Genomic DNA, 23,557 nt, shown 5'->3' with positions numbered 1-23,557 from the left:
TAATCTTCGTACCAATAATTCCGCTACAGACCGTCTGCAGGAACACTCCACGCCACGGCGGGAATGGCTGTGGCTAAACACGTGGAGAATGTATTTTGTATAACGTGGCTACAGAATCGTGAGCGGGGCGAGGGCAGAGCCACCTTCCACATCTGCAGAGACGCTTACGTCTTCTCCTTAACGCGCACTTTTTGGAATCATGTTTCGTGGCATTTCCTGTCATCCACACGACGTTCCCAGGTGAGCGCCTGATGACTGAATGCTGCATACGAGCCAACAGAGCAGCAGGACCGAGGATACAGCTCTCTCTGTCTGTCTGTCTCTCTGTCTGTCTGTCTCTCTGTCTCTGACCCTCACCCTCACTCTCCCTCTCCCCATCACTCCCTCTCTCATGATCCCTCTCCCTCCAACTCTCTCCCTCACCCCTCACTCCCTCATCCTCACGCCCTCTCTCTCCCTCACCCTTACTCCCTCTCTCTCTCCCCCCATCATTCTCCCCATGTCTCTCTCTGTCTCTCTCTGTCTCTCTCTGTCTCTCTCCCTCTCACTCTCTCCCTCACCCCTCACTCCCTCATCCTCACGCCCTCTCTCTCTCTCTCTCCCCCCATCATTCTCCCCATCTCTCACTCTCCCTCTGTCTCTCTCCCTCTCACTCTCTCCCTCTCACTCTCTCCCTCTCACTCTCTCACTCTCTCCCTCTCACTCTCTCCCTCTCACTCTCTCCCTCTCACTCTCACTCTCAAGGCCGCTCTTGGAAAAGCTTTGTGTGGGAGGCAATAATGACACACCTGAAAAATGATGAACAGCCTTTCACGCTGCCAGATTGAAGAAAGCAGATGGCAGCACAAAACTCAGCAGGGAATCGGTGGCCGAAGCCCGGAATCGTTCAATCTCAGGACAAATATCACCACAAATAGTCAGTCTGCGGAGAGCCAGCCTGCAAGATTCTACTCTCAGAGGGAAAACAGTACCTTTCAGGAAACAGAGAAGACGAAAACAGGATGGCGGATGGAAAAGACAACTTCACAAACTCTACAAAATTCCATCTGATCCTGACAAAATTCCATCTCTGTCTGACTGTAGCCTGACAAAATTCTGTCTCAACCCAACTTTCCACCTGAAAATTCCACCTGAACTCAAAACTGCATCCAGACCTGAGAAAATACCAGATGGACTCCACAAAATTCCATCCAGAATTTCGGGCTGCACTTCTGCATTTTGTCAGGTTCTTCCAGAATTTTGTGGAGCAGAACTGACAGTAGTGTGACAAAACTCAAATTTCTGGAAGAACTTGACAAAATGCAGAAATGCAGCCCGAACACAACCGTAGCCCAAAACTCCGCCCCTACCTGTCCGCAGCCCAACAAAACCCCGCCCCTACCTGTCAGCAGCCCAACAAAACTCCGCCCCTACCGGTCCACAGCCCAACAAAACTCCACCCCTACCTGTCCGCAGCCCAACAAAACTCCGCCCCTACCTGTCCGCAGCCCAACAAAACTCCGCCCCTACCGGTCCACAGCCCAACAAAACTCCACCCCTACCTGTCCGCAGCCCAACAAAACTCCGCCCCTACCGGTCCGCAGCCCAACAAAACCCCGCCCCTACCTGTCCGCAGCCCAACAAAACTCCGCCCCTACCTGTCCGCAGCCCAACAAAACCCCGCCCCTACCTGTCCGCAGCCCAACAAAACTCCGCCCCTACCTGTCCGCAGCCCAACAAAACTCCGCCCCTACCTGTCCGCAGCCCAACAAAACTCCGCCCCTACATGTCCTCAGCCCAACAAAACTCCGCCCCTACCTGTCCGAAGCCCAATAAAATTCCACCCTACCTGTCCACAGCCCAACAAAACTCCGCCCCTACCTATCCGCAGCCCAACAAAACTCCGCCCCTACCTGTCCGAAGCCCAATAAAATTCCACCCTACCTGTCCACAGCCCAACAAAACTCCACCCCTACCTGTCCACAGCCCAACAAAACTCCACCCCTACCTGTCCGCAGCCCAACAAAACTCCGCCCCTACCTGTCCGCAGCCCAACAAAACTCCGCCCCTACCTGTCCGCAGCCCAACAAAACTCCGCCCCTACCTGTCCGCAGCCCAACAAAACTCCGCCCCTACCTGTCCGCAGCCCAACAAAACTCCGCCCCTACCTGTCAGCAGCCCAACAAAACTCCGCCCCTACCTGTCCACAGCCCAAGAAGAATTCTATCCAAAAATAAACTGACAAAACTCCCATTCAACCCAAGAGTGGCTCGACAGTTTTAATCCTAACTCAAACAAAATTCCATCTGCACACGAAAAAATTCCAGATGAACCCGAAAAAATTCCATCTAAAGCTGACAGTGAAAAAACTCCGCTTAAACCCCACAAAATATTGCAAGAACTTGACAAAACGGCACTCAAACGTGACTGTGGCCTGAAAAAATTGTCAAAAAATAAACTGTGGCCTGACAAAATTCCATCACACCACCACTCCGAGCTTACAAGCTCAATAAATCACTGTTCAGGAAAACATGGAATTCACAGTCATCACTGAAGACGAATGTTGGCTGCATCTCCTCATCAGCGGAAAAGATACAGATAAACACTGCTCAACACTGCCGTCAGCAAAATTTACATATTCCATTTAAACCTGAATCCCAAAGTTCCTTCACCATCGTGTCTCACACGGAGCGCGTTCCTGTTTTCCTGCGAGTTACTGTGATGTTGGACACGCACGATTTAAGAGGCAGCTGCTATTTTTAACTCTTATCTGTTACATAAACTCCATCACACTAAACAGAGCCCAGTGCTCTCTGATCAGGACTTACTGTAGGAAACTGTGACAAAACAACGGAATACTGACAGATTCCCAATGCGTCACACTGCCATTTCATATACGGCCATGAGAAAAGGTCAGAGACCCCTTTGTTCATCTTATTCCGAACTGCCGCTCTTTAGAAAAAGAAGCAAAACACACTTTTAACGGAAAATCACCCAGAATCCTCAACAGCTCAACCTACTATCAGCCGTTTCTGCGTTCAGGGAGTCTCTCTTTACCTTCACTACGGCCTCCAATCCGGTGACTTTCTCCCAGAGCGGAAGCTTTTAGTGCTGTTTATCAGATGGGGGCAGTTTTGGGGTCGACCAGCTCTTCCAGGTGGTTGTTAGGTGTGTCTTTTATCCATCTTTAGTCGTAAGTTCAGATCTGATGGGTCAAGATAAGATTTTTCACAAATTCATAACGACAGAATCAGATCTGATCTTTTAGGAATCTAATCTTACAGCATCTGATCTCCGGTTAGGAAATCTTAACCTGCTCCATCAAAGCCGACAATCAGCTGTCATGTCTGTTTCCTGGCAACCGACCATAAACACACACACACACACACACACACACACACACACACACAGCTGAAACGTAAACACGTCATTAAAATAGTGTTAAAATGTGAGTTAAGCTGCTGATACTGACGTAAAAAAGCTCAGACAGAGCTAAAGACTGATAAACGGTGAGCAGTGAACGCCGCGTTTTACAGTAGGAATAAATGGAGCTCATTATGCTGGTAGTGAACTACGCTGCCTGACTCAGCCGCCTCAGAACCAGAGAAACGGGCCTCAAACAGGAGTCAGGACAGGATTCAGGAGGTTTAGTCCAGTCAGGATGTGCATTTCCATATCTACACGTTTTCCTTCGTATCTCTGTATTAAATATAGTGAGTGTTCACATCTTTTAACTGTCTGTTTCAGGTATTAAAGTGTGCTGGTCTGGCTGATCCACCCGACTGCTCAGACTAATTTCAAATGAAACATTAAACATTGTTTTTCAAATAAACACATGTTGTTATATTAATTGCACATTTTCATGGTTCTCCTGAGGTCAGACCAACTGACATGGTAAAGGGAACCGTTCTAAACACGACTCAAAGTCACATTTTCACTAAATTTCTAATTTTCTTCTCTCCAGTGGTCAGAATTTTAACAGTATAAAGTTGGTCAGCAGGGGGAGCAGTGCACTCACCACTCCACCTCAAACTCCGCCTACCAGCACAGCCATTGACTCACGAGCGCTGTCACTTTACTGTCTCCCCACCAAAACACCTGCATAAATTAGGGCGTGCTTCATGCAAATTATATGTAAATGAGGTGCGGGCAGGCTGGCACTTAATTTCATGCACAAACTAATTGCGCTCAAATCTTCACTCGTTTTAACGTCATGTGAAAGTTTCATTAATCAGACGCAGCAGTTCGTACCTCATTAAAGGTGGTCAAGCAGAAGGTGGTAACAGACTGAACCCTACAGATGCAGCAGATAAAGATGAAGATGAAGATGAAGAACAACGCCACAATGCTTTAACATAAGTACGGATATGTAGATCTCAAAACACTGAATTACAGGGGACTTGTTGACTTTGTCAGTAATAAAAGTTGTTAATTTAATGTTAAGAGACGATAAAGAGGTGGAGAGACGATCGCCGCCTGAAGCGTGAAGAGAGAAGCTCATAACACTCAACACGGTGTCTGTTTGTGGGGAAAGTCCCGCCCTTCAAGAAAAAGAGCCAATCAGCTCACTGGAAATCCCCCCTCAGTGTGGAGATCAGATAACAGAACAACCTGAAACCTGTGATTTCTCGGATTCTCTGGCACGATTTAACCTGCTGCCAACGGAAGAGACGCGTCATGACGTTCCCGACCCGACCAAAAACCAAACGGGACTGTTTTCACGTTTTGACGCAGAGCTATTCTGCGATACTTCAAGCAACTTGTTTGATAAACAACATCACAATAATTATTTTTCAGAGGCAGCAGAGCTACATTAACAAATCCTACCAACACTGTGACCGCAGTGTCCGCTAGAGAGCAGCGAGGAGGGAAAACTGCGCTGAAACAGGGGGTCCGCCTCCTGACTCCCTCCACAGCGGCGCTGAGGCGTCAACATCAGTACATGTCTGTTTTATCGTCTCCTCTTCTGTAGAGTCGCTGTTCTGCGCTCTTCCTCACAGTAACTGACTGACACGACGCACCTGCAGAACGGACTTAAACTTTCCGATAGGGAATGTAATCGGATACAGGTGTTTACACGGATATTATTCAACTATTTAATGGACTGTTTACAGGATCACACACCTTGATCAATCAGATAGAAACTGTATTCTGAATGGCCTTAATCAGACTAGACTATTCCGACTGAGGTGTTTACATGGGCGCATTCTATTCCGATATAGCTATTAGTTAGATTATTAACGGATAATTCAGTTGCAAGCAAACGGGGCTACTGTGAGGAATGAGGAACAGTCGCTCTTCACTCCAAACTCTTGGGAAACTGGGCGAGTTTTCCGGTTTTCAGATCTGCTGCAGCTCACTGGAAAGTGTTTCAGAGGAATCCGGGCTGAGTTACGGTTTCTAGGCTATGAAGGACCGACTGGGTGAACCGGTCTGCTGCAGCGCCACCCTGAGGCAGAGCAGCGCTGCAGCTGTAGTTAGTTAAAACCACCAGAGACAGAAGCTGATAAACAATCAGATTCACTGAGCCTGGATGTGAACGAACCCCCGTGGGTTCCCAGACGTTGTTTGTATTGTATTCAGGCAGTTTAAGTCATGGTTACTGATCAAAGAAGTCCGATGAGGTTGTGGAAGCTCAAACGCGATTAGCATGGTGCAAACTGGTGTTATGCTAATTGGTGGGGTGTCTCTCCATTACTAAAAACAAACCTACTAAAGCTAAACACAACGCTGCCTTTGAGGCGCTCTGCATGAGCACTGTCCTGAACAAACAACGGCTTCTGATTTATTAAAACGCGTAATTAATAAAGCTGACAGCGATCATTCACTCAAAATAGATTTATAAACACCACACGCAAATGTTTACCCTCTCAAAACTGCAGCACTCACTCTCTGGCAACCCTATAAATCACAACCACACCTTATTTCACACAGAGGGTGGGACAGAGCACAGAGCACATGAAGAGCAACAGCACCACCCAGTGGCCAGAGTGGAGAATCACATTTACACAACACAGCACTGCTTAGCCTGTTGATATTCTAATAAAGTGGCCAGTTAGTGGAAGCACAAGGTGGGTGTTTCTAATAAAGTGGCCAGTGAGTGGAAGCACAAGGTGGGTGTTTCTAATAAAGTGGCCAGTGAGTGGAAGCACAAGGTGGGTGTTTCTAATAAAGTGGCCAGTTAGTGGAAGTACAAGGTAGGTGTTTCTAATAAAGTGGCCAGTTAGTGGAAGCACAAGGTGGGTGTTTCTAATAAAGTGGCCAGTTAGTGGAAGCACAAGGTGGGTGTTTCTAATAAAGTGGCCAGTGAGTGGAAGCACAAGGTGGGTGTTTCTAATAAAGTGGCCAGTGAGTGGAAGCACAAGGTGGGTGTTTCTAATAAAGTGGCCAGTTAGTGGAAGCACAAGGTGGGTGTTTCTAATAAAGTGGCCAGTTAGTGGAAGCACAAGGTGGGTGTTTCTAATAAAGTGGCCAGTGAGTGGAAGCACAAGGTGGGTGTTTCTAATAAAGTGGCCAGTGAGTGGAAGCACAAGGTGGGTGTTTCTAATAAAGTGGCCAGTTAGTGGAAGCACAAGGTGGGTGTTTCTAATAAAGTGGCCAGTTAGTGGAAGCACAAGGTGGGTGTTTCTAATAAAGTGGCCAGTGAGTGGAAGCACAAGGTGGGTGTTTCTAATAAAGTGGCCAGTTAGTGGAAGTACAAGACGGGTGTTTCTAATAAAGTGGCCAGTTAGTGGAAGCACAAGGCGGGTGTTTCTAATAAAGTGGCCAGTTAGTGGAAGCACAATGTGGGTGTTTCTGATAAAGTGGCCAGTTAGTGGAAGTACAAGGTGGGTGTTTCTAATAAAGTGGCCAGGTAGTGGCCGGTAAACCCGGTCCTCCAGCAGGAGGCGCTGTGTGATTGTTTATGTAATAAACTCACGTGCGGACGCAGTTGTGGCACGCGCTCTGCAGGAACTTCCTCGCGACGCAGAAGGCGAAGGGCGCGCTGCTCTGGGCGTCGCCGCCTTTGATCTCTCGGAGCCGAATCGCCGCTCCCGCTTTGATCTCACCGACCGCGCGCAGCCCGTTTCCCGCCCGTGCAGTAAGAAACCTCTCCGCGTGCGCCGCCATCATGTTCAGGAACAGCAGAGGCGCTCGCGGAGTTCGGAATTTCAAAATAAAAGCCTCTGAAAAGCCCAGACTGCGCTCGATTGTTATTCGTGCGGCTCTTCAACAAACGCTGTGATAAAGACGCTCCGAGGGTCTCGAGTGTAGTTTCCCCTCTATGGGTGGTCCGTTTAGCACAGTATTTGATTGACTGAGTGCTTGATTGATCGATTGATTTGATTGATTGAGAAGGCTTGGTGAGACCTAAGAGAAGAAGATGGGGAGAAACATTTATACAATGAATGGAGTAATAATAAAAACAAATTAATGATCAAATAATTGGAACACGTTACAGCAATTATATATATATATATGTGTGTGTGTGTGTGTGTGTGTGTGTGTGTATATGTATATATGTATATTGTACTGTGTATACTTTCATCTCAAAATCATAAACAATATTTTATAAGTATTGAGATGATGATGATGATGATTATTATTATTATTATTGTTTCGTTTTTAGTGGCGGGAAAGGGCTTCCATGACGACAAATGTTTTGGGAGCTTTTATTTTGTAACGCCCACCGTTGCGTCGCCCGAGAGTGACGCAGTGAGCGCGCGCCTGGACCGAGGGTCACAGCAGACGGCGGTGTGCACGCGCACCGAGAGGCAGACGCACGCGGAGAGACCTTCACCATCATCACCATCACCTGTCCGCTCAGCCGGTGATCATCACCAGGTGCGTGCAGTCTCGCGCTCTCATCACCTGTCAGCAGACTGATCAGCATGATTACCGTGTAAACGCTAATCATTAGTCTGATCATTAGTCTGATCCTTAGTCTGATCCTTAGTCTTGTCATCATTAGTCTGATCATTAGTCTGATCCTTAGTCTGATCCTTAGTCTTGTCATCATTAGTCTGATCATTAGTCTGATCCTTAGTCTTGTCATCATTAGTCTGATCATTAGTCTGATCCTTAGTCTTGTCATCATTAGTCTGATCATTAGTCTGAGCCTTAGTCTGATCCTTAGTCTTGTCATCATTAGTCTGATCATTAGTCTGAGCCTTAGTCTGATCCTTAGTCTTGTCATCATTAGTCTGAGCCTTAGTCTCGTCATCATTAGTCTGATCATTAGTCTGATCCGCCTTCTTTTATCATTATGATTTTATAGTGTAATTGATTATTGATCAGATAATCAATAATCTTATCTTTGATGTCATGCTCATCAGAATTTTCTCATTATGTCAATTTAGCGTCAGCTGCACAGACAGTACAGACACACACACACACACACACACACACACACCCAGAGGGGTTCAAACACGGCGAACAGTCACTTTTCATAAATACCACCATTAAAGGGAAATTCCACCCATTTGTCGAAATTTCGGCTCAAAGTCGTTCAGAGAGGTTCAGAGGGTTTGGTGTTAAACGGTTCAGACGTCTTTACAGTGGTGGTGATGGGAACCAGGCGTCGCCATGACTACAACACAGATATAGACACTTTATTTACCATCCAGAACCACCAGAGAACCTACACGAGTCTTCTGAGCTTATATGGAATGCTGATGATGGAAAACGGTGGAAAATCTGGAATAATGAGTTTTCTTTGGGGACTATTTTGCCGCACAGCGCCCTGCATGTCTCCCTCCACCATGAATGGAGTTGAAGTTCTCTAAACTCTCATAAAACAGCATCTCAGTCATCAGGCAGTGAATTCAGAACCAGTTCATGTAGGAACTTTCTGTAGGAGCTTTTAGAGGAACGTCTGGTTCCCATCACCACCACTGTGAGGAGCTCTGACTCGGTCAGTTTATCTAGAACAGAGCGTTTCACACCAAACCACTCTCCAGAACGGCTCTGATTACATCTGAACCTCTTAATTATGCAATTGGTGGAACTGTTTTTGTTCTCCTTCCAGGACCTGCAGCTCAGCATGGCGTTGTGTGGTGGATGCAGGTTTCTGGTTCTGGCCGTGCGGAGCATGCATGTTTCGGCCCGGTCCACTCCAGCGCTCGCCCAGGCGGTCAGAGTGTTCTCCTCTTCGTCTCGGGTTTGCTCTCTGGACTCGTTCTCCATGGGTCAGATGAAGGTTCCGGCAGGCGGGGTGAAGACCGAGAGGACCTGTCCATCAGTGGGCAGCGCTCAGAGGAACCTGTCGGCAGTGGCCGTGTCCCTGCAGGGTCAGCGCCGACCCCTCTGCAGGTACGACCTGCTGGACCTGGGAGAGGTGGAGGAAAACACACGCAAAGCGCTCGCCTGTAAACACCTGAGGAGGTTCATCATAGACCCCAGCCTGGCCAAACTAGTGGCCGAGCACCTGTCACAGGACATAGAGGACGGCAAAGCGGTCATCTTCGAGTGTAATCCAGGTGTGTTCTGGCAGTAATATGGTACCAATTGGTGTGGTGCTAAACATACACCTAAATCATCCCTCACCACAAACCTTATTCATTAATCCACTGAATATTCAAAATTCCTGCATAATTAACTCGTTCAGATGTAAACAGAGCGGTTCTGAGCGGTTTGGTGTGAAACACTGTTCTAGATAATCTTACCGAGTCAGAGCCATTCACAGTGGTGGTGATGGGAACCAGACGTCCCCCTCTTCAACTCCATTCATGGTGGAGGGAGACATGCAGGGCGCTGTGCGGCAAAATAGTCCCCAAAGAAAACTCATTATTCCAGATTTTCCACTGTTTTCCATCATCAACATTCCATATAAGCTCAGAAGACTCGTGTAGGTTCTCTAAATGTAAATGTAGTGGTTCTTTTTATATGCAGTCTTCTTTAAAGAACCATCTGTTGAAATGTTCTTTAGGCAAAGGTGCATTGCCACTTCTTAAGAATTGTCCTGAAGATGGTTCCTCATGGGTTCTTTAGGAAAGAAAATGGTTCTGTATATGACTGTCAACACTCAAAGAACCCTTTGCATCATGAAAGGGTTCAGAATGATGGAGAACGCATGAATGTGCTCTACATGGTTCCAAATAAAACGTTCTTAAAGAGGGTTTAGTGTAGCACCCAAAGGGGTTCTTCTATGTGCTGTACAGCACCATTTTCAAAAAGACTGTATTTAGAACCCTCTACAGCACGTTCCGCATTAATCAGGTAAGAACCCTTTCATGATGCAAAGACCAATTTAATCATGCGAAGGGTTCTTTGAGTGTTCGTGGTTCTACATAAAAGCATTTGTTTTACTTTAAAGAACCCTTGAAGAACCATTTTAAGAGTATAGAGCAGTGAATGATTGCGTAACAGGACGTTCCTCAGTCTAGAACTTCAGCCCTAAAGTTCTTTTTGTGCTAAAGTGAATTTGGTCGTTTTGATGAACCTGGTTTTTAGCGTTCTCCTCTGCTTCTTCCGTGTGAAGCTCGACGTTCCTTTGGAAACGTTCCTCTTTACTTCCGTCCACAGTTGTTTTCTGCCGCTGATCTCTGATTATTCACAGTTCCTCTGCTGTTTTTTCACTGATCCCGTGGGCCGTTATTCGTCCCGCAGGTCCTGGAGTGCTGACCCGCACGCTGCTGAACTGCGGCGCTCAGAGAGTGGTGGCGCTAGAGAGCGATAAAGCCTTCCTACCTGACCTGCAGGTGAGAGAGGACTCTGACTCTAGCACGATATTTATCTTAAAAAAGATGGTCCTTCAAGGGTTCTTTAGTAAAGACACTTGGTTCTGTATAGAACCGTGAACACTAAGTAAGATTGGTGGAGAATGTGTTGTGAATGGTTCTATAGCACCAAAAAGGGTTCTGCAGTTGTTACGATGTCAGGCTTATAACTATAGAAGACCCTTTTTGGTTCCATATTTTTCTGTAAGGTTCTGTTTAGGACCAGTTCTGTGCTCCATCACTCTGAAGAACCGTCTTTTTTAAGAGTGATAATTCAGCTGAGCTGAGGTTCTTCAGAACGTGATCCGGTCCGTTGTGAAACAGTGATTTTGCTTCAGTTTGTTGTTGTGTGTAATAAAACGCAGTGAACGCAGTAAGACAACAGGAGGCGCTGTTCACTCAGTAGTGAAGCACACTGCGAGCTCTTTAACTGTAAATCAGTGCAGGAGAATCGCCTCCTGCAGGTGGCGACATTTCTACCCCTTCACCTCTGTACTGGTGTTCCAGGCTCTGGAGAACAATCTGGACGGCCAGCTGGAGGTGGTCCACTGTGACTTCTTTAAGCTGGACCCCATCGGCCACGGCAGCATGAAGCCCCCAGCCATGTACTCGGAGAAACTCTTCACGGATCTCGGCATCTCCGAGGTGCCCTGGACAGCAGGTCAGTGCCGGAGAACTGAAAGGATAAAAGCCGTGATGGCGATGACCGGTCCAGCGTTCCGCCCCCTGTCTGCAGAACTGCAGCTATAACGTGTTCTCACGTGCAGCAGCGTTGGGCTGTTTTCACTCAAGTTCAGAACCGAGGTTCACGTTTTTGTTACTCTGTGTACGTCCGGTTAGTTTAGCGAGCGCTCTAAAGAACTCTGCCTCCTGTCGTCATCACCTGTGTGGTCTGTCTCCCTGTCCTGGACTCCGATTGGGTTCTATGGGTTCTATTTCATGATGAAGACCAATTAATTGGTCAAAGACCAATTAAATCATGCAAAGGGTTCTTTGACTGTTCATGGTTCTTTATAGCCTGCGTCTGATGTTGGCGTGTGGTCAGTTCGGTGGGTTCTTCTGTTTGAATAGAGAGATCATCCACTCAGAGAACAAACAGGATAGTAATAGTGTTCTCCTCCCGTAACTGTAAAACGTTACGGAACCGAGGTTCACGTTTTTGCTACACTTTGTCCAGTCAGTTTTGGTTTCCAGTGCAGTTTAGTGAGCGCTGTGCCTGTGGGGCACCAGGATACTGATATAAAACGCGATGTCCGATGAAGCTGGCACATTTCGCGATGATGACGTATGAGACGCGGTAGGTTACCGTTGGAATAGTGCGGCCAGTCTGCGGCCAGTCTGCGGCCAGTCTGCGGCCAGATGCGTAGACGTTTTTAAAGTCTAACCTCCTTTTACGCCGTCTTTAAATGAAGAGCCAGAATTACAAAAGCATCGCCTGAAACCCTGAAAACTGCCGGCGTCAGAACCGAGAGCACCTTTCTGTGCCCTGAAGGGCTGAGAAACGGTCGGCATCGCATCGCCTCAACAGCTTCTTCTACAAACACTACAAAACCAAATAAATATATATTTATTAGTTATATAAGCTCACAAGAGCAAAAACATGTTGACGTTTTGTTTAGTTATTACATTTTGTGCCGGGTTGTATTTAGTGTCAGATAACTTTCTTGCTTTTGGTTGAGTGTAGTTTGGCGCCGTGTTCTTCGCTGGTCCGGGACTCTTGTTCTGAAGGCCTTTGGTGGAGGGGGGTAAGGTGGCGAGCCCGGCTGGCCAGTTCCCCCTTTACTGCAGCTGTTTTGGGCTGGCTGTCCGCTGAAGCTGCATTATGGATGGTGATGTGTCGTCTCAGCGGATTTTAAATGGGCGATGTAGTTTGAGCTCTGAAGTTGAGGTACAGTCGTCGTGTGTCTCTGAGCAGATGTTCCGGTGAAGGTGGTGGGGATTTTCTCCCAGAGGAACGAGAGGAACATGCTGTGGAAGCTCGTCTACGCTCTGTTCGAACGCCTGTCCATCTTCCGCTACGGACGCGTGGAGCTGATCATGTTCATCAGCGAGAAAAACTACTCGGTGAGTTTTTGACGGAGGCCTCAGCCTTTATATGCAGATTACTGGTCAGTAGTGACCTGTGACCTTCTGCCCCAGCACTGCCCATTTCTGGATAAGTATGGAAGCTGATTTCTGCCGCTTATGATTAAAAAGGTCTGGCGCCTAATTGTTACTTTTTCACTATTAAGTGAATTACTAGGCCATTTTTCTGAGATAGCGCCTCTATATAATCTCTATACCAAGATACTACGTCTTATTTTGAGATACTGTCTCATTATTCTGAGATACTAAGTCTTATTTTGAGATACTGTCTCATTATTCTGACATACTAAGTCTTATTCTGAGATACTGTCTCATTATTCTGAGATACTAAGTCTTATTCTGAGATACTGTCTCATTATTTGAGATACTAAGTCTTATTCTGAGATACTGTCTCATTATTCTGAGATACTAAGTCTTATTCTGAGATACTGTCTCATTATTCTGAGATACTAAGTCTTATTCTGAGACACTGTCTCATTATTCTGAGATACTAAGTCTTATTCTGAGATACTGTCTCATTATTCTGAGATACTAAGTCTTATTTTGAGACACTGTCTCATTATTCTGAGATACCAAGTCTTATTTTGAGACACTGTCTCATTATTCGGAGATACTAAGTCTTATTCTGAGATACTGTCTCATTATTCTGAGATACTAAGTCTTATTCTGAGACACTGTCTCATTATTCTGAGATACTAAGTCTTATTCTGAGATACTGTCTCATTATTCTGAGATACTAAGTCTTATTTTGAGACACTGTCTCATTATTCTGAGATACCAAGTCTTATTTTGAGACACTGTCTCATTATTCTGAGATACTGTCTCATTATTCTGAGATACTAAGTCTTATTTTGAGACACTGTCTCATTATTCTGAGATACCAAGTCTTATTTTGAGACACTGTCTCATTATTCTGAGATACTAAGTCTTATTTTGAGACACTGTCTCATTATTCTGAGATACTAAGTCTTATTTTGAGACACTGTCTCATTATTCTGAGATACTAAGTCTTATTTTGAGATACTGTCTCATTATTCTGAGATACTGTCTCATTATTCTGAGATACTAAGTCTTATTTTGAGACACTGTCTCATTATTCTGAGATACTAAGTCTTATTTTGAGATACTGTCTCATTATTCTGAGATACTGTCTCATTATTCTGAGATACTAAGTCTTATTTTGAGACACTGTCTCATTATTCTGAGATACTAAGTCTTATTTTGAGATACTGTCTCATTATTCTGAGATACTGTCTCATTATTCTGAGATACTAAGTCTTATTTTGAGACACTGTCTCATTATTCTGAGATACCAAGTCTTATTTTGAGACACTGTCTCATTATTCTGAGATACTGTCTCATTATTCTGAGATACTAAGTCTTATTTTGAGACACTGTCTCATTATTCTGAGATACCAAGTCTTATTTTGAGACACTGTCTCATTATTCTGAGATACTAAGTCTTATTTTGAGACACTGTCTCATTATTCTGAGATACTAAGTCTTATTTTGAGACACTGTCTCATTATTCTGAGATACTAAGTCTTATTTTGAGATACTGTCTCATTATTCTGAGATACTGTCTCATTATTCTGAGATACTAAGTCTTATTTTGAGACACTGTCTCATTATTCTGAGATACTAAGTCTTATTTTGAGATACTGTCTCATTATTCTGAGATACTGTCTCATTATTCTGAGATACTAAGTCTTATTTTGAGACACTGTCTCATTATTCTGAGATACTAAGTCTTATTTTGAGATACTGTCTCATTATTCTGAGATACTGTCTCATTATTCTGAGATACTAAGTCTTATTTTGAGACACTGTCTCATTATTCTGAGATACCAAGTCTTATTTTGAGACACTGTCTCATTATTCTGAGATACTGTCTCATTATTCTGAGATACTAAGTCTTATTTTGAGACACTGTCTCATTATTCTGAGATACCAAGTCTTATTTTGAGACACTGTCTCATTATTCTGAGATACTAAGTCTTATTTTGAGACACTGTCTCATTATTCTGAGATACTAAGTCTTATTTTGAGACACTGTCTCATTATTCTGAGATACTAAGTCTTATTTTGAGACACTGTCTCATTATTCTGAGATACTAAGTCTTATTTTGAGACACTGTCTCATTATTCTGAGATACTAAGTCTTATTTTGAGACACTGTCTCATTATTCTGAGATAAGTTTTTTGTTACTTTGTTATATATTTGTTTACATTTGTATCTCGAAGGCATTAAACTTCTCAAAAACACGTTTTTCAGCAAAATGACTTGGGTTCTCAAAATAGTAAGAAAACATCTTAAATGAATGACTTCATATCTCAAAATTGCAGTTTTAATTAGGTGCTGGATTTTTTAATGAAGTGGCAGGAATGAGTTTCCACAGATCCGTTTTTATAAAATCTAAATATGTCATATTTCATTTAAATATCTTGTTAAGATGGTGTTTTGGCAGATAGATAGCGTGTTTGATAGAACAACAATATTAGAAATATAATTCAACAAAGAATAAATAGGTAAATCGAAGTGTGTGTGTGTGTGTGTGTGTGTGTGTGTGTGTGTGTGTTACAGAAGCTGGTGGCCCAGCCTGGGAACAATAAAAGCTACCAGGCCGTGAGCGCGCTCTTCCAGATGTCCTGCAACATCGAGCTGCTGCACCAGGTCAGCCACGCGACGGTCAGAGTCGTAGAAACTTACAGCTGGCCAGAAAATAATGGTTCTCTCTTTCCTCTGAATCTCCAGGAGCCGTGGTCCTCCTTCGTTACCACATCGAGGAACGGTGGGCTGAGCATTCCCAAAAGCACCGTGAGTGGACGTCATACTTAACACTCATACGCTTAACATATTCGCCAACTGACCACTTCATAAACTCCACCTCCTTGTTTCTACACTCACTGTCCACTTTACCAGCTCCACTGTCCCCCACAGGACCCCACAGAGCAGGTACTATTTGGGTGGGGGGGTCATTCTCAGCACTGCAGTAACACTGACGTGGTGGTGTTGGTATGTTAGTGTGTGTTGTGCTGGTGCGAGTGGATCAGACACAGAAGCGCTGCTGGAGTTTTTAAACACTGTGTCCACTCACTGTCCACTCTATTAGACACTCCTACCTTGTAGATGTAAAGTCAGAGACGACAGCTCATCTGCTGCTGCACAGTTTGTGCTGGTCGTCCTCCAGTCCTTCATCAGTGGTCTTTTGGTTGGTGGACTATTCTCAGTCCAGCAGTGACACTGAGGTGTTTAAAGAACTCCAGCAGCACAGCTGTGTCTGATCCACTCACACCAGCACAACACACAGTGCTGAGAATGAGCCACCACCCAAGTGATGTCTTGGAAGCTTGATTTTCAGGGAGTAAATACTAGTAGGAGTGATTAAAGTTGGGCGATTGTGATTGTGATAATCTCACATGTTCGTGATCCGTGATATCATAATATTCATTCTTTCAGAAATGTGATCAGTTGGAACAGAGAAAAAAGAGCCAAGCTGTAAAAACTGGACGCAGTGACTTTTATTCAGTATTTCTCATTAAATGGGTTAAACGGACTCATTTTACTCTCTGTATGATGAATCACGCAGCCGGCACTGACGATAAGCACCATGTGATCAGAACAGCTTATTCGACTGGATTGTGACTTAATTCACCACAATATGAATATATATAGTCATATTGCCCAGATCCACGAGTAGTGATAACATTACGGTGACGTATCTTATGGTTTTGTAACATATTGATGTAATTGATGTGTATAATATGTTATAACCAAATTACTTAAATAGCACTTTTTAGACATTAAATGGCAGCTCAGTGAGCATCGCAGAGAAAGAGTGAGATAAAGAATTAATGCAATGAGCAAAGAAGTTAAAATACTTAGAAATAAAATAAAATATGTGTGAAATCAAAGCGGCACTGATGGAAAAAGCTGTTTAAATGACTGGAATTGTTTGCGGGTGTTTTTGTCTGTTGTCCGCTGCTGTAGGTGGTGCCGAATGATCACCTGTGCCTGGTGCGGATCACTCCCCGAGCCGATTTGTTCACTCCGACCGTCACTCCGTTCAACAGCAGCACGCTGGTCGTGATGGTCAAACAGTGCCTGGCTAAAAGGAGAGGAAAACTCATTGATAAGCTCAAGTAGGTGAAAAATAGGGGTCATAATAAATCTGCGGTCGATATTTATCAGTAACAGGAAATCTAAATCAGTATTATTGGTCCAGGGTTTGGGTCGAGAGGCTTGTGGTGGAGGGCGAGGCTTCTGATAGAACGCTTGATTATTATATACATTATATAGGCTGGCCTGTTTTTCACTGACTGTTCTGAGTTTTTTCATTTTAAGTTAAAACCTTCATGGTGCCACCTCAAGGTCACAGATTCAGTGAAAATGTCTGATTATAAGGTTTATTTATGTGAAAAAACCTCAAGTAGAAGGACAAAAGGTTTCTACGGGTGTCTAAGTAGATGCTGAAAAGTAAGGCGGCGCAAACGGTCAGTCAGATGGAGTGACCAGACCAGCACAGTTTAATAACTGGAAAAAACTCAGTCCTAATTCATTTTCATATAACGGCTTTCCAACCTCTATCAGAATTAAACAGTTTTTTTTGTTACTGTGCCTTTAAGACTGATATATGTAAATGAGCCCTGTTCTCATTGGCTGCCCTGTACTGTACCTAATTCAACAAGCAGTCCAAGCTAGAGCCCTTCCTTAGAACTGTGTAATAGTCATTGACGCCTATAAATATATATCTAGTGTAAAAACATAAAGGGGAATTCCACCATTTTTTAGAATTCCTCCATAATCCAGAGTGTGAGGTGTAATCAGAGGTTCTGAGGGTCTGGTGTGAAACGGTTCAGACGTCTTTACAGTGGTGGTGATGGGAACCAGGCGTCGCCATGACTACAACACAGATATAGACACTTTATTCACCATCCAGAACCTCCAGAGAACCTACACGAGTCTTCTGAGCTTATATGGAATGTTGATGATGGAAAACAGTGGAAAATCTGGAATAATGAGTTTTCTTTGGGGACTATTTTGCCGCACAGCGCCCTGCATGTCTCCCTCCACCAAGAATGGAGTTGAAGTTCTCTAAACTCTCATAAAACAGCGTCTCAGTCATCAGGCAGTGAATTCAGAACCAGTTCATGTAGGAACTTTCTGTAGGAGCTTTTAGAGGGACGTCTGGTTCCCATCACCACCACTGTGAACAGATCTGACTCGGTCAGTTTATCTAGAACTCTGTTTACATCTGAACCAGTTAACTAAGCAGATGTTTTGCACTTCCAAGCTATTTTCAGCTGTTTAAAGGTCCTGCTGATGTTCTCGATCTTCTCTCTGCAGCTCGTGGAGTCCAGGCATCGGTCAGGACCTGCTGGCTCAGATTGGGCTGAGCGAGGACGTCCTGACCGGTCAGGTTTATCCTGATCAGTACAAGCATCTGTTCGAGCTGATGGAGAAATCGGAGCAGTTCACTCAGAGCTGGCTTTATTCCGAAGTTCTGGAGAACACCAAGAACACCGGCTGCGGATCATAGCACGCATGGGTGCGCCCACCGTTCTCATGGAAACCGTGGAGAAGGAGCCAGGGAGACTCTGAGGCATGCGAGATGCTCATTATCACGTCTGCGGTATTCGCCAGTTAGACCCTCTGATTGGCTGGAGGAACGTTAGGGTGATATTTATCCAAAGAGCGTTAGCACCTGTGCTAGCGTAGCGTGTGCTCGGTTCAGCGTCCAGAACGTGTTTAAATATTTAATAACAGAAACCTTTAGGGCTGATAAGCGCACGTTTCCATACGGAGGTTATAACGCTACATAGCGCAGTTAAGGGACAGCTTTCAATGTTAATAAACACATGCTGGGGAATCCGTGCGTCTACAGGCACTCAATCATCCGATCGCTGCAGAAAATCCGATTTGGTCGGGAATCCAATCGACACGTTTACATGCGCTTGATTATCCAGGTAATGGGGAACCTCCAGGTCTACGTGAGTCAGACAGTAATCAGACGCGTGAGCCGATAAACTCACAGAATCAGACGCGGCGTAAACGTAACGTAAGACTCAGACTTCACACTGCGGCTAATCTAAAACCTGAAAACGTGAACAAACGTCATGCGGGAGATGAAGAACATTTAAACCCTTTATTCAGTGTTTCGCCGTCTGATTTCGCAGACTGATAAATCAGATAGTAAGCGGAGGGAGAGTTCACCTGCACTGGGAAATCTGATCACTGAGCTGACCCCAGCGTCTTTACCACATTTCTAGATCGGAGTTTGGTGATTACATGACCGTTAGAATAATCGGATAACTGCAGAAACCTGATTATGATTGGATTATTGAGTGCATGGAAGCGCACTCAGTTTCGTGGCACAGTTAAAGGAATGTTCCGGCATTTTTCAGCCTAATGTCTGTTTCCCGTATCCGTCCACAGGCTCAGCTACTGCAGACAGTAATTTCCCTGAACCTGGAAACGAACAGAACCCAGTTGGTCAGAATTCACTTACAATAGAAGCCGATGGGCTGAATGGATCATTTCAAATGATGATGTTCACAGCATATAAGTAAGATTTGCGAGTGTGGGGAACCTTCTTAAGGTTTAGAGAACCTTCCCATATACTCATAGCATAAAAGATTCCATATAGTACCATAAAAAGGCTCCATGAACACTTTTCGGTGCTCTATAGAACCGTTTTGTAAGGCTCCTTTAAAACTCATAAAGATGGTTCTTACTAAAGACATTGGTTCTATACAGATCCAGCGTTTGCATGCTTAAGTCGTTCTCTGCATGGTGAAACGGTTCTTCAGATTGATGGAAAATACTGTATGTTGTATATGGTTCTATACAGCACCACAAAGGGTTCTGCTGTCATTACGCTGTCAAGCTTGTGTCAGTAGAAAACCCCTTTTTGGTGCTGTATGAAACAATTTCATCGTTCAGAGAACCATTAAGCAGGCAGATGGTTCTTTGAGTTCTTATGGTTCTACATGGAGCCGTTGTCTTTACTAAAGAACCCCTGAAGAAACACCTTTTCAAGAGTGTATACAGCAGATTTTCCATCATAGAGAAGAACCATCTCACCATGCAGAGAACCATTTAGTTCAAATGGTTCTATGCATGGTTATTGTTCTATGTACAAGCATTGTCTTTATTAAAGAACCCTTTTAGAGGGAGTACATACAGATTCTATGCAAATGTAAGGATTTTTGATAGAACCTTTGCGTTATTTAGGACTTTTAAAACGTTCTTCACACTCACACGTTTCCTTTACGATCATTGACTGTATTTTGAAGGGTTCCTTGAGAGGCTCTTGTGGTTCTGACGTGGCATCAGGCACAGAACCCTTTTATTTTGGGAGTGTAGGCTGAGGAATACTGGAGAATTCCTTTAAAAACTGGCCTGCGTTATTTTAGACTTCATGAAAACATGAAATCATCAGAAGGTCGTGTGATTGATTAAGATGATCACAGCACGTGCGGTTATTGGTTAGAGGGCTCATTTGCATATTGCAGTATATTATACATTAAGGGTGGGCGATATGGCAAAGATATAACATCACGATACTCTACGACGTTTTTACGATGGACCACGTGCGCAAAACAGTAGAGCTGCGTTTAATGATTCATTTCATTCAGTTCCACATCACACATCCTCCTCCAGGCCGCTTCTCCCTCTGGGCCACGGGGGGTGCTGGAGCCGATCCCAGCGCTCATCGGGCAGAAGGCAGGATACACCCTGGACAGGTCGCTGGTCCATCGCAGGGCAGACAGACAGACACAGGTCACTCACACCCAGGGGCAGTGTAGCGCGTCCAGTTGGCCTGACTGCATGTCTTTGGACTGTGGGAGGAACCCACACAGACACGGGGAGAACATGCAGACTCCACACAGAGAGGACCCTGGTCACCCGGCCGGGGAACCGAACCCTGACCCTTCTCGCTGTGAGGCGACAGCGCCACCCACCACGCCGCTGTCTAAACAGCCACTTACTGTTCTTCAGTTCATGCGTTTAACCTACGCTGCTGCTGCTGCTGCTGCTGGTGGTGGTGGTGGTGGTGGTGGTGGTGGTGGTGGTTGTTTATATTTGGTCTAAATCGAAGTCTAAAGTCTTTTCCTGTATCTGCCGTGTTCTAGACGTGCGGGGCGTACCCATCAAATACTCCGAATGGAATATCGTGAGGAAATTTATCGCAATAATAATAGCATATCGTCATATCGCACAGCCCTGTGATATATTGTCTCTTATTAAAAATAAATAAATAAATAAAAAGACTTCTTTATAGAACCTTGAGCACTCAAAGAACAATTTGCATACTTAAATGGAACCATACTCTGCATGCTGAAACGGTTCTTCAGATAGATGGAGAGTGTCTTTTACTTGGATCTGTAAAGCACCAAAAAAGGTTCTGCTACTGTGACGAGCTTGACATCATAACAATAGCAGAAGCCACTTTGGTGCTATATAGAACCAAGACGTTCTCCTTCAATCTGAAGAACCATTTCACCATGCAAAGCGTTCTTTGAGTGCTCATGGTTCTCTACCCACTGGCTGCAGACCCGTACAGGCCGTTTTACTGCAGTGGAGAACTCGTAGCTTGTTGGCTGTGACGACTCTGAGATGAAGCGAATGTGGATTTCTGTGAAATGTGATCACCTGTTCACCTGTTCGATGACCTGTGACGTCTCGGCGCCCTTCATCAGTGAAGACGAGGCTCTCCTGCTGCTTGTTCAGACGCGACGAACCTCAGTGCTCACGTTTTCACACAGCAGTGCAATCATGAATATTTATATCAGTGTAATTGGAGCAATATAATTATGTCACGTCAGGTATTTTGTAAAAATAGGCTTTTTTCATTAATTTATATTCCTGTGTAAATGTGAATGTACGCGATTTCTAATAAAATAACATCAACAAGTGGTGTTTTTCTCTGTTTTCAGCAGAAATAATTGTGGTCAGATGGTCTGACCGTTTAAAGTCTGAGATCTAAACTTTATTTGTTTGTGTTCCTGCTTGTAATAATCACGATTCATCATTTAAAAGACTAAATTCTCCTGTTCCTGTAATTCATCTTCAATTAAAGGTAATAACAGGTAATAATATTGATTAATAACATGACGTTTCACCTTCACACTGACTTTAAGGAAATAACATTTTAAAGCTTTAATTTCATTCACGTTGTTTTGGAGCATCTTGAGGTGCATTTCTATGTTATTATTACTATTATTATTATTACTATTATTAAAAAATAAATCTTTAATTTTATGAAGTATATTTTTTACTAGTATTACAAACAAAATACTTGAATATTACAATATGTTTTAGATATTACACACACACACTGTATCTCACTAAAGTGAGCGCCCCCCTCACGTTTCTGCAGATATTCTATCTTCTGATGGGACGTCACTGTAGAACTGAAGCTCTGATATAAGTTAAAGTGGTCAGTGTGCAGCTTGTCCAGCAGTGCAGATTCACTGTCCTCTGAAAAGAACAACACACAGACATTAATGTCTAAACAGCTGGCAGCACAAGTGAGTCCACCTCACAGTGGACGTGTCCAGATTGGGCTCAGAGGGTCAATATTCTGTGTGTCCACCATTATTATCTAGCACTGCCGGAACCCTCTTGGGCATGGAATTCACCAGAGCTGCTCAGGCTACTACTGGAATCCTCTTCTACTCCTCCATGATGACGTCACGGAGCTGGTGGATGTTAGACGCCTTGAGCTCCTCCTTCAGAACGTCACAGTACAGGGTGGAATTCATGTTTCCCTCAATAAACTGCAGCTCCCCAGTGCCGGCAGCACTCATGCAGCTCCAGACCCTGATGCTTCCACCACCATGCTTGACTGTAGACAAGAGGCAGTGGTCTTGGTGCTCCTCACCAGGACGCCACCACACATGCTGGACACCATCTGGATCCAGTAATCCATGTTCTTGGACTGCTTGTCTTCAGCGAACTGTTTCTGGGCTTTCTTGTGCATCAGCTTCAGAAGAGGCTTCCTTCTGGGTCGACGGCCATGCAGACCGAGTTGATGCATTGTGCGGTGAATAGTCAGAGAAATGTGAGGGTACTCACTTTTCTATGTATATACACACTATACTTCAGGTAAATTCAGGTGTTCCAGTCACTTCCGTGGCCACAGGTGTATAAAGCCGAGCCCCTCGGCCTGCAGACTGCTTCTACAGACATTAGTGAAAGAATGGGTCGCTCTCAGGAGCTCAGTGAATTCCAGCGTGGTACCGTGATCGGACGCCACCTGTGCAGCAAGTCCAGTCATGAAATTTCCTCACTACTAAATATTCCACAGCGCCGCCACTGGACTCTAGAGCTGTGGAGACGTGTTCTCTGGACTGACCAATCACGCTTCTCCGTCTGGAAATCTGATGGACGAGTCTGGGTTTGGCGGTTGCCAGGAGACGGTACTTGTCTGACTGCATTGTGCCGAGTGTAAAGTTTGGTGGAGGGGGGATCATGGTGTGGGGTGTTTTTCAGGAGTTGGGCTCGGCCCCTTAGTTCCAGTGAAAGGAGCTCTTAAAGCTTCAGCACCAAGAGATTTTGGACAATTTCCCCCTCCCAACTTTGTGGGAACAGTTTGGGGACGACCCCTTCCTGTTCCAACATGACTGCCCACCAGTGCACAAAGCAGGTCCATAAAGACACGGATGAGCCAGTTTGGTGTGGAAGAACTTGACTGGCCTGCACAGAGTCCTGACCTCGACCCGACAGGACACCTTTGGGATGAATTAGAGCGGAGACTGTGAGCCAGGCCTTCTCGTCCAACATCAGCGTC

The 23,557-nt window shown here is 44.8% G+C and overlaps 2 protein-coding genes across 2 annotated transcripts in view; one reads left to right on the top strand and one right to left on the bottom strand.

The window, feature by feature from the left end:
- smyd3 (SET and MYND domain containing 3) overlaps nucleotides 1-7,103 on the bottom strand; it is a 254,485-nt gene extending 247,382 nt beyond the window's left edge. Inside the window, exon 1 of the mRNA XM_037541707.1 lies at nucleotides 6,899-7,103. Within this exon, the coding sequence (XP_037397604.1) occupies nucleotides 6,899-7,092 (194 nt within the window). The 5' untranslated portion in view covers nucleotides 7,093-7,103. The remainder of the gene's footprint in view (nucleotides 1-6,898) is intronic.
- A 524-nt stretch (nucleotides 7,104-7,627) lies between these two features.
- On the top strand, nucleotides 7,628-20,553 carry tfb2m (transcription factor B2, mitochondrial). The gene is made up of 9 exons (XM_017685779.2): nucleotides 7,628-7,803; nucleotides 8,987-9,437; nucleotides 10,567-10,658; nucleotides 11,184-11,337; nucleotides 12,592-12,740; nucleotides 15,346-15,435; nucleotides 15,517-15,579; nucleotides 16,753-16,904; nucleotides 18,109-20,553. Exons 2-9 carry the CDS (start codon nucleotides 9,002-9,004, stop codon nucleotides 18,299-18,301), a joined length of 1,329 nt encoding a protein of 442 aa, XP_017541268.2. The 5' UTR covers nucleotides 7,628-7,803; nucleotides 8,987-9,001; the 3' UTR covers nucleotides 18,302-20,553.
- The last annotated feature ends 3,004 nt before the right edge of the window (nucleotides 20,554-23,557 follow it).

This window comes from Pygocentrus nattereri, chromosome 10 (assembly GCF_015220715.1).
Source record: "Pygocentrus nattereri isolate fPygNat1 chromosome 10, fPygNat1.pri, whole genome shotgun sequence".
Classification (NCBI taxonomy): Eukaryota; Metazoa; Chordata; class Actinopteri; order Characiformes; family Serrasalmidae; genus Pygocentrus; species Pygocentrus nattereri.
The sequence above is the reverse complement of the archived record's forward strand: the minus strand, read 5'-3'. Positions and strand labels throughout refer to the sequence as shown.

Bases quoted from the DNA above. Each gene is read 5' to 3' on its own strand.
- tfb2m (XM_017685779.2), top strand. From the start codon at position 9,002: ATGGCGTTGTGTGGTGGATGCAGGTTTCTGGTTCTGGCCGTGCGGAGC. The intron at 9,438-10,566 runs GTGTGTTCTGGC...TTCGTCCCGCAG, and splicing joins CATCTTCGAGTGTAATCCAG to GTCCTGGAGTGCTGACCCGC. The intron at 12,741-15,345 runs GTGAGTTTTTGA...TGTGTGTTACAG, and splicing joins TCAGCGAGAAAAACTACTCG to AAGCTGGTGGCCCAGCCTGG.